The sequence below is a fragment of the Dromiciops gliroides genome, chromosome 3 (assembly GCF_019393635.1).
Source record: "Dromiciops gliroides isolate mDroGli1 chromosome 3, mDroGli1.pri, whole genome shotgun sequence".
Lineage (NCBI taxonomy): Eukaryota > Metazoa > Chordata > Mammalia > Microbiotheria > Microbiotheriidae > Dromiciops > Dromiciops gliroides.
In genome coordinates this window covers 607,478,296-607,488,272 of record NC_057863.1, presented here as the reverse complement: position 1 = coordinate 607,488,272, position 9,977 = coordinate 607,478,296, and the positions used below count along the sequence as shown (strand labels likewise).

The following is a 9,977-nucleotide window of genomic DNA, read 5'->3' as shown; positions in this document are numbered from 1 at the left end:
TCCAGGGTGCAGGGTGTGTGTTTATTTGTAAAGGGGTTAATGGCGTGGCCCAGACTGGGTACCTGTGTTGGGGGGGCGGGTGTATTAGAGTGGGAAGGGAAAGCGGGATTAATGGTGTGGCCTCGGCTGTCTCTGCATGGTGGGGGGACGGTAGGAGGGGTTAGTGGTGTGGAAGCTAGACAGCTGTGTGGGAGGGGGCTCAGGATGCACCGTGGGGCTGGGAGGGGTTAGTGCTGTGGCCCCTGACAGCTGTGCTGTCGGGGGTTGGGGGGCACAAGATGCCCGTGCAAGGGGTGGGGGAAGGTGTGGCCACAGCTAGGCGCTCAGTTAGAGGAACTGGTCCAGTCTCCAGGTCATAGCACCCTGGCCCCAGACCACTCCATTACAATCCCACCGGGCGCCGGGCGGGCACCAGCTGGCCCATCCATCCCTTTTATAGAAACCTAGGGGGCCACCCTGCCCGACCCCCAGGGACTAGGGCATGAAGCTCTCCACCAATCCGGGATAGGAATTGAAGGGGTGGGGGAGGTCACCCGCCAATGGGTTCAGTCCCTGCGCCTAGCCCCGCCCCATGTCCCCCTTGCTTGGGGTGAATCACTGGAGATGCCTGGTCCAGCCGGCGCTGGTCGGATTGGGGATGGGGGTGGGGGTGCGGTTCTGCCTCTACGGGTCCAGCTAGTGCTGGGAATCAACCAATGGACTCCTGCGGCCCAACGGGGATCTCTCCGAAGCAACCAATGTTCGCCTTCCTTTCTCCCTCTCCCTCCCGCTTTGTGAGGGTGAGACCATTGGGGGGAACGCGCAGCGCCGGCCATTGGAACAGGGGGGCGTGGCCCGGCTCCCCTGCGGGGCTCGAGGCGGCTGGGCCAATGGCCTCGCGCCGTTCGGGCCGGGCCAGGAAGGCGGGCCGGGGCGGGAGGGGGAGGCGGGGCTTGGAGGCGGGGCCCGGGCGGGAGGCGGGGCCGTCTGGAGCTGTCGCAGTGAAAGGCGAGCCTCGGTGGTGGAGGGAGGCGGCGGCAGCGTCCGCTGTGTGTGAGTGTGTTTGCAAGCACGGCGGCGGCGGCGGCGGCGGCGGCTGGAGACGGCAGGGAGGGAGAGCTGCGGCAGCATCTGGAGAGGGGGAAGGTGCGATGAAGCCAGGTGCAGTGGCGGAGGCGCGGCTCCGGCTGCCTGCTCCGTAGCGCCTAGCGCGAGCAAGCGGCGGCGGCCCCGAGCCTGCAGAGTTGGCCGGGAGGAGACCCTGGGCTCCGGGGGTACCAGATGCAGCCGCGACAGCAGCAGCAGCCCGGCCTCGGCAACACATCGTGCATGACGCGCTGACCGGAGCCGGCCAAGCGCCGGGGGCTCCCAGGCTGCTGGGGTGCAGCCCCCGAAGTACCCCGGCGGCTCGCAGAGGAGGAAAGTTGTGGGCTTATCCTCTCGGGAAGCCACCGTCTACGACGTCCGTCCGTCAGTCCGTCGGTCCGTGCAGGGGGGTTCAACTCTAGCAACAGGGCGAAGAGCCGGAGGTGGGGGAACGTCTGCTGCCGCCCTGTCCCGGAGCGCACCGGTAGCAGGCTGTTCTCCGAGCTGCGGACAGCTGTTTCCCCCAAGGCTGCTTCTTGAAACTGTCTAGTGCCAAGGGGATTCTGGGGGGGCGGGGAAGGCTCCGGCGATATTTGCCAAGAGACTTTCCCCCTTCGCTGGGCGTCTCTGAGGGGATCTTTTCCCACCTCCCGCCCCCAGTCCCGAGGCGATCTTTCCTGGGGGACCAAGTTGGAGGCTGCTCCCCAGGAGACCTTCCCCTGCCAACCCTTCTCTTGGGGTCCCTTAGATTCTGGGTTTCCCGTCGAGGAAAATGTTCTGCCTTCTGTGAATGTTGACTGGAAGAGTCTGAGAGAAGGTGAAGGAATTGGGAGCCAATTGGAGAGTAGGAAGGGGGGCAGTCGGGGCCCCCGGGGACGTCCCGAGGAGTGACGAGCCCCCACCTCCCGGGGGCGGCAGGGAGCCGGGGTTGGACCAGACGGATCGGGCGTCTAGACGGCAGAAATGCGGCAGCAGCGCCCGGCCCTCTCCAGCAGCCGTAGGAATCGCTTCCCCCGGGACTGGCGTCCTCTGGCCAAGCTTGGCTGAAGGCAGCCTCGCCGGCCCGAGGCTGAACTACCCTGCTGGACTGCCGAAGGGGAAGAGGGATCGGCCCTCGCCGAATCGCAGCCACCCCCGGACGGGCCCCCTTCTCCCCCGCCACCCCCGCCCTCATCTCCCAGGATGTCTCTGGGATTCGCTGGAAACTGACTCAAGTTGTAACTCCGCGGCAAGGCGAGCGGGGACCGCGGCCAGTGGGCCGGGCAGCTGCGAAGCCTTGGCAAACTGCTCCTGCCTCCCCGGGGAATTCCACGCTATCTTCCCCGACTCTCTCTCCCTACCCAGTTTTCTTGGATTCCTTCTGAATCGCCCCTCTCCCGTGCGTCCTTGAATTCCGCCCCCGCCCCCGGCCCCGAAGCGCGAGGGTCCCTCCTTCTCAAGGGGGGCTCCTCTCTCCCGTGAAGACCCCATCCCCCCAGTTGCTGCTTGTGTTTGGATCTGAACCTGGACAGACGGGGCGGCGGGACAGGGCAGCCAGGGCCCCGGACACCCCCAGTGAAGTGGCCGCAGTCTTTTCCACCCGGGGCTCGAGACTCTCCGCTAGCGCCGGCCTCGCCCCGCTACGGCGAGAGGCTCGGGCCGAAGATGTTGATGAGGAAGACGCCCGCCTTTGCCCCAGCCTCTGTCTTCGGGGTGCGCCTGTCACACAAGTTCCTTTTCTTGCTGTTCCTCTCCGGCCTCATCACCCTGTGCTTCGGGGCCCTCTTCCTACTTCCCAGTTCATACCGTTTCAGGCGACTTTTCCTGCCTCTCCGGCCCCAGCGTCTCTCCACTGGCTCCGGGGCTGGGGAGCCTGAGCCTGGGGGCCAAGCCCAAACCGGGGGGCAGGAGCCACCTCCCAACCCAGCCCCGGCCCCTGGAGCACTCGCTGTCGGGCCTGGCCGAGGGGGGCGACACCCTCCAGGCGGCCCTACCACTCCCTGGGAGGAGACTGGGGCCACCCGGGGCCAGCAGACTCCGGGAGCAGCCACTGGGCTTCCCAGAGCCTCCAAGTCTCGCCCTTTGCCCACCCTGGTCTTCGAGGAGTTCAGGAGCCGGCTCCGGCACCCGGTGCTGGGGACCAGGGGGAACTCGGACGTCAAGAGCCTGGCCCAGCGGGAGAAAATCAAAGAGGTAAAAACAGAACCCCCCCACCCCCCACCCCCCAACAGCAAAATCCTGGCCCTCGTCATTGCTCTGTGCGGTCCATTCTCTCCCCCCTCCCTCAGGCCCTGTCCTCTTTCCATTAGCTTGGGCCAATCTTCTTGTCTCTCTTTTTTTTCTTCCAAACTTCCCCTCTCCTGCCCTACCCCCTTGACCCTTTAGAGCAGCTCCCCGCCCCATCCATTTATTTACCCTTTCCCTGCCCCCTCCCATCACCGTCATTGCAGCCTCACTAACCACTGGTCTTCCCACCTAACCCTGCCACTTTCTTTCTAATGACTCTCCTCTTCCTCCCCAGTGACCAGATTTCCTTCCTTACCGGGCCTCCCTCTCTCTCCTTTCAGTAACTCTTCCTTCCTGCCCCCCCCCCCCCCCACTATCCTGGAGCTAGCGGTGGATCAGGTTAGGATTTGGGTTTCCTTCCCAGGAACCTGCTTCCATTTGTTTTGATTTGTATGTTCCAGTTGTCTGATTCTTCCCTTACCTCGAATCTTAAAGTCTCATCACTTCTGCAAATCCCTCTGGGGTTGGATTAAGATTTAGTACCCTCAAATAAAACCTCTGCTTTTTTTTAGGGGGTGGTGGTGATGCTTTGCTTGAAATGTTTGCAACAAGCCGCTAAGGAATGCTTGGAAGGCTTTCTGGCTAACTATGGTTTTGGAGTGTTAGAATAATCATACATGATTGCATGTGATGCAGGCTAGGAGAATCGATAATACAGTGGCAGGGTGTTATGGAAATCTGGGAAGGTTATTGGTATAATGAAGCATGTTGCTTTCTTCCTGGACTGGTTCCCTTGGGGAAACTGCATGCATCATTTGGTGCCAGAAAGGTGGTGATGGGGGTGGTGAATCGAAGATGACTTTTGAGGTTTTTCTGCTTTAATTAAAAACAAACTAGAACCCAACCTCCTAACCTTTAACGTCTGTTTTTGAAGCTTGCAGGTTATTTCAGAGGCAGAGTGGGATAACGGATAGGGTATTGAATTGAAACTGGAAGATCTGGCTTCACATACTGCCCTGAACACTAGCTGTGTGGCCCTGGACAGGTTCCTCAGCCTTTCTGAGCCTCAGTTCCCTCATCTGTAAAACGAGAGGGTTGGATGGATAGCCTCTGAGTTCCTTTTCAGTTCTAAATCTGTGGTCCTATTCTTCAGACAGAATAGCCCATCTTCCTCTTCTACCCCCACATAAAACCAACTTGCCTTATGATAGATAAAACATATCTGTCCTAATTTTGTTTGCTTGCTAATAGAGGATTTTAAGTCTGCTTTGTCTTACACTGAGACATGACTCATAAATGTGACCTAACAGGGCTGGCAAAGTTTTTTTTGGTTTTTAAAATTTGGTTCTTTCTCCCTTTCACACCCCCACCCTCAACTCCCACCTTGATTTACTGAATCTCTACCACTGTTATGAGCTGCTAGGTGGTGCCATGGTGCACAGAGCAAGGGCCTAAAGTCAGGAAGACTCATTCTTCCTGGATTCACATGTGAGCCCAGACTCTTACTAGCTGTGTGACCCTGGGTAAGTCACTTAACCCTGTTTACTTCAGTTGCCTCATATGTCAAATGAGCTGGAGAAGGAAATGGTAAACCACTCCAAATGTCTCTGTCAAGAAAACTCCAAATGGGGTCATGGAGAGTCAAACATGACTGAACCACAACGAATGTTATGCCCATGATTTTTATTATGTATGTCTTTTGCATCCTTAATCTCTTTTGAAACTCACACCAACCTTTCCAGGCAAGTGCTTCTTATATAATTGCCTCCATTTTACAGATGAGGAAACTGAGTCTGAGAGAAGTTAAGTGACTTGCCCAAGGTCAAACAGTTGAGCTATACTAGAGATGCTGAAATGAGAGTCCTGAGATGTGAGTTGGAACCCTAGCTCTGCCACTTGCTACCTGTGTGGCCGTGAGTGAGATATTTGACATCTCTCTCCCTAGGCCTGTTTTCCTCAACTGAGGGGGTTGGACTACATGGCTTCTGAGGTCCTTTCCAGTTTTAAATCTATGAGCCTATGATTCGAAGCCAGGTCTACTGGGCTTCAGGCCCCCGATTTTCCCCTAATACCATGCTGCCTGCCTAGATCACTTTAAAGAAACTGCTACTCTATGGAACAGGCTGTCATTTCTTCCTTTTGATTGTTTTTTTTTTGTTCTTTCCCCTCATGGTATTAGTTAATAGCAAGGAGGTGGAGATGGGGGTGGGGGTTGGGGAGCAACATCAGATAAAAGGCTGACTTGCTGCCTTTTAAAAGGAAAGAAGGTGGAGAAGAGGTGCCTGGATGATGGAAGGCTTGACAGGCATCTGTAGTAACTCGGTGTACTCGTGGAGGTGCCACCTCTGATAGAGGAGCGTTGTTGTATTGGAGGCTCTCTTGGGGCAGGTGCTGGGTCCCCAGCTGCTTCTTCTAGTGCTTAGAGAACAGCTAGCCAGCCGCCCTATCCCCGGGGACCTTCTGAGGTCCTAGACCTCATACAAGGAAGACAATGCTGGCTCAAGAATCTGAGCCTTTGGTGGTTGGGGCATCTGTTCCACTCCCGTGGATTTAGGGCCCTGAGAAAGCTCAAAGGCTGTCCAATCCAACACCCTTATTTTACAAGAGAGGAAACTGAGGCCCCCAGAAAGGAAGTGATTTACCCAAGGTGCCAGGTAATAAGTGGAGGAGATGGGATGAAACAAGGAATCCTACTGTTCCTTAGGGAATGGCTTTTGTGACTTGTCATTTAGAAGGCCCTGCAGTAGATGCTGCTGGACAGAGAGAGAGAGAGAACGAACCATGGCTGTCCCCAGGAAGCTTAAGTTTCTCCTGGATTCTTGTTATGGGCACTTGGCCAAACCCCTTGAGCCACTGGGAGCCTGTTTCGCCTTCCATTAAATGGAGACTCAGTTCAACACATATTTATTTATCAGGCCCCTGGGATCTGCCAGACACTAGGAACGTGATGACCAACCCAAATCATCCCTATCCTCCAAGAATTGACATGGGCTAGTTCAACCTTGTGGTTGCTGGACCCTCCCAAGATGAACACCCTCATTGCCGTTAGTTCCTCCTGAAGGTTTGGAGGGCCATGCTGCCCTGTGCCATGCCCTCTGCCAGGTCAGAGGGAGGCCTTCACCCAGAGGGGGACTTCAGGGCCTTGCAGGCTGGCTCTTTTTCTGGGATACTTTGCCTGGAAATAGACATCTGGTTTCCCACAGAGCCAGGAGTGGGGTTGACTTTCTGCTAAGTTAGGACCCCTGAACCCCTTCCAGGATTAATCTAGGTTGAGAATGGTCACACTTGGTGGTTCCCCCAGGGTCGGAGCCCTTTCATCCCCTTGCTTAGCTACAGTCTTGGCCCCAGTGCTCACTGAGCCCACTGGGGTGGCCCATCTCCTCTGCCTCTATCCTCTCTGTATTAAGGCAGCCAATTGAACCCCAAGGTTTGAAAATCTTGTCAGGAGGCATGCAGCACCTTCCTCTCCACTGACCTGATGCATCCTTCCTTCAGGATATAAAGAGGCATGGCTGGTTTGCTCCCGAGACAGCACCTTCAGCAAGCAAGAATCAGTAGATTTTTCCTCTTGGTCCCTCCCTCCCCAGTCCCTGAGTGAGCTCAGGTCAGATGATGCCAATCTCTTACACTTTCTCTAAAACCTAAGCCTAGGCACCCTCTCCCCAGCATGTTGGCCTGCTTTCTCCTGGCAAAGCTGCATAAACAGCTTTGTGCTGGATCTCTGCTCATGCCCTGACCTCATATACATTCATATTCTACCTCTCCTTCCCTCCCTCCCTCCCTCCCTCTCTCTCCCCTTTCTCCCCCTCTCCTTTCTTTCCTCTCTTCCTATCTCTCTTCTCCCTCCCCTCCCCTCCCCCTCCCTTCCCCCTCCCCCTCCCCCTCCCCCTCTCCCCCTGCCCCCCTCCCCCCCCTTCTCCCTCCAATGTCTACATATCTCTGTCACTCACAAGGCCCCTTATTCACAGATCTCTTCACTGACTCTTAATTCATCGAGCTGAATGGTATAGCCCAAGCTTCCTACTTTGTGGGAACAGCTAACCTGCTGATGTAGGGAAGAAACAGAGACACACTGTACAACAGACATGTATCCATTCTAGGGCCAGGATTCCTTTGGAGGAAAGGGAGAGAGGGACACCCTGTGGATTGCATCCTGCCAAGACTCCCTCTGTAAACAGGCTAACTTTGGGTTCTGGGCCTGACCTCTTTCCACTCCTGTCCCCAGTTCATTGGGTCCATTGGCATTCTCCCACAGGCCTCCCTGGCCCCTCCAGGTGTGAGTGGGAGGTCCCTGCTGATTGAGCTTAGGTCACAGAAAGCTTCTCATTTGAGCATCACAAAGGTAGGTATTTAAGCCACACTATAGGAAAAATGTCTGCTCCTGCAAGAACTGCTTTCTCCTTGTTTTTCTGATTGTTACATGTAGAGATTTTTCTGTGGAGATAACATCAGGCTACAGATCTGGCTGTTCGACTGTAGCCTTCTGACTTCATTTCTTCTCAATGATTCTTTCTCTCTTAAATTTTTTTAAATTAAAATTTTAAAATATTTTATTAAAGCTCCTTAAAAAATTATTCTCCCCTTCCTAATAGCTCCTCTCACCCAACAACCTTTCCTTATAATACATGAGTCCAGAGATGCAACCCCCCACATGAGACACTGGCCATTTCTGAAAATGAGGCCTCAGTCTGGAGCCCCAGGTGCTCACCACCTCTGTGGGAGGCAGGCTTCACCCTCAGTCCCCATTGGGCACTGCATCCATTCTGTAGCCCTGGGTCCTTAAATTTTAAGTAAGCAGAGCCATGGTGGAGAAGGCCTTGGACCAGCAGTCAGGAAATACAGGTTCTGATCCATTGCTTCGTTGCTGTGTGACCTGAGGCAAGAACTTTTCCCTCTCTGGACCTCTGGTTCTCCTTTTGTAAAGCAAAGGGATGCAATAGTTGTTGTTTCTTAGACTGAGGTGTGCTGGTTGGTTAACAGCTGATGAAGTTCCCTTTTTTCCCTTCCATCTGCACTGTAAAACTAGCCTTGGCCCTGGGTAGAAAATGCTTGAGATCGGGAAGCTAGGTGGCGCAGTGGATAGAGCACTGGTCCTGGATTCAGGAGGACCTGAGTTCAAATCCGGCCTCAGACACTTGACACTTACTAGCTGTGTGACCCTGGGCAAGTCACCTAACCTCCATTGCCCTGCAAAAAAAACCCCACAAAAAACCAAGAAAATGCTTGAGATGCTTCCATCCTCAGAAAGGGAAAGAAGACCCCGGCCTTAGTGGCTGAGTGACTTAGGCCCTGCTTGTTGACAACTGGAGGCCCAGGGGCTTCTACCTGAAGGTATTTGCTCCTGAAACAGGACCAATCTCCCTAAAGTCATTCAAAGAGGGAGGGACAACTAAAAGTCCTGGAAGGATCATGGATGTAGATTCAGTTTGAGCAAATATCTAGGTGGATGATAGTGTGGGGGTGGTGTTGGGGGGGGGCAATGAATACTTACTAAGTGCCCCTTTTATATAAGAGGGTCTATGCTAGAGATAGTGTGTGTGTGTGTTTCAAAGCAGACTATGACATGGTTCCTGCCTTTAGAGGAGCTTTCAGTCTAGTAGAGGGGCTAAAAGTATGAAAAGTTCATAGAGATACAGGTGGTATCTAGGGAAGGAGAAATCACCATTAGAGTCTAGGGGTGGGGAGGGCAATCCTAAAAAGCTTTCTAAAAGAGTTGGTGTTTGTGCTGGAAGATAGATGGAATCTTGGTAGGTAGAAATGGAAGAGAGGAGACTATTTCTAAACATGGAGGTTACCATGGATGCTGGGCTCCTCATAACATCTCTTAGATAATATGCATCAGGTTCAATACTGGAGGCTTTTCAATAAGTAACTATGGCTTGTGGGCCTACCCAAAGTTTGCTCTGGGGAAGATTAGAATTTGGTTCATATCAAGGTCTACATACATACACACACACACACGCACACACACACATGAAAAGTGTTGCATGTTCCTATGCAAGCACTTGGGCTAGCAATACAATGAATATAGGATGGGTTTTATTTAAACAATGCCCGTTCTCAGGGCAGCTAGTTGGCACAGTGGATACAGCACTGGCCCTGGACTCAGGAGGACCTGAGTTCAAATCCAGCCTCAGCCACTTGACACTTACTAACTGTGTGACTCTGGGCAAGTCACTTAACCCCAATTGCCTCATCAAAAAAAAAAAAACAAAGTAAAAAAAAAAACAAGCAAAAAATGCCCGTTCTTCCTTAAGCCGAAATTGAGACACTTTCCCAGTGAGTGTCCACCTTCCCTAGGCATCTATATAGACTTTTAGGCTTATAGTATTGATTTGGGTGGAATTCCCTCATAAGGGAAAAGAACTTGGGGTTTCTAGAGAGTCATACAACCTTCTCCACTTTCCCTAGGCATCTGCACAGTTTTCCAAACATATAGCACCTTCTGGTGTTAAGACCTCTCTGCTCCCTCTTCTCCCCGCCCCACCCCCAATTAGGTGGGGAAAGAAATTAGGGTCATTGTAGAGTTGGCCCCTTCTCCAGTCCTCGCCCCCCTCCATCCCCTCCCTCTCTCCTCCCCTCCATCCCTCCCCCAAGCCTCCAACCTACACGGTTCATATAACTCACATTACCAGTGAAGAGCAAGGTCCAGGTTTGCCTTCCTTCCTCCCTTGTTATTCCATGGTAGAAGGCCCTGGGCTTGGTCC

The 9,977-nt window shown here is 54.0% G+C and overlaps 1 protein-coding gene across 1 annotated transcript in view; it reads left to right on the top strand.

The window, feature by feature from the left end:
• Nucleotides 1–2,014: 2,014 nt before the first annotated feature.
• MAN1C1 (mannosidase alpha class 1C member 1) overlaps nt 2,015–9,977 on the top strand; it is a 231,154-nt gene continuing 223,191 nt past the window's right edge. Inside the window, exon 1 of the mRNA XM_043997940.1 lies at nt 2,015–3,237. Coding sequence (XP_043853875.1) covers nt 2,710–3,237 — 528 coding nt within the window. The 5' untranslated portion in view covers nt 2,015–2,709. The remainder of the gene's footprint in view (nt 3,238–9,977) is intronic.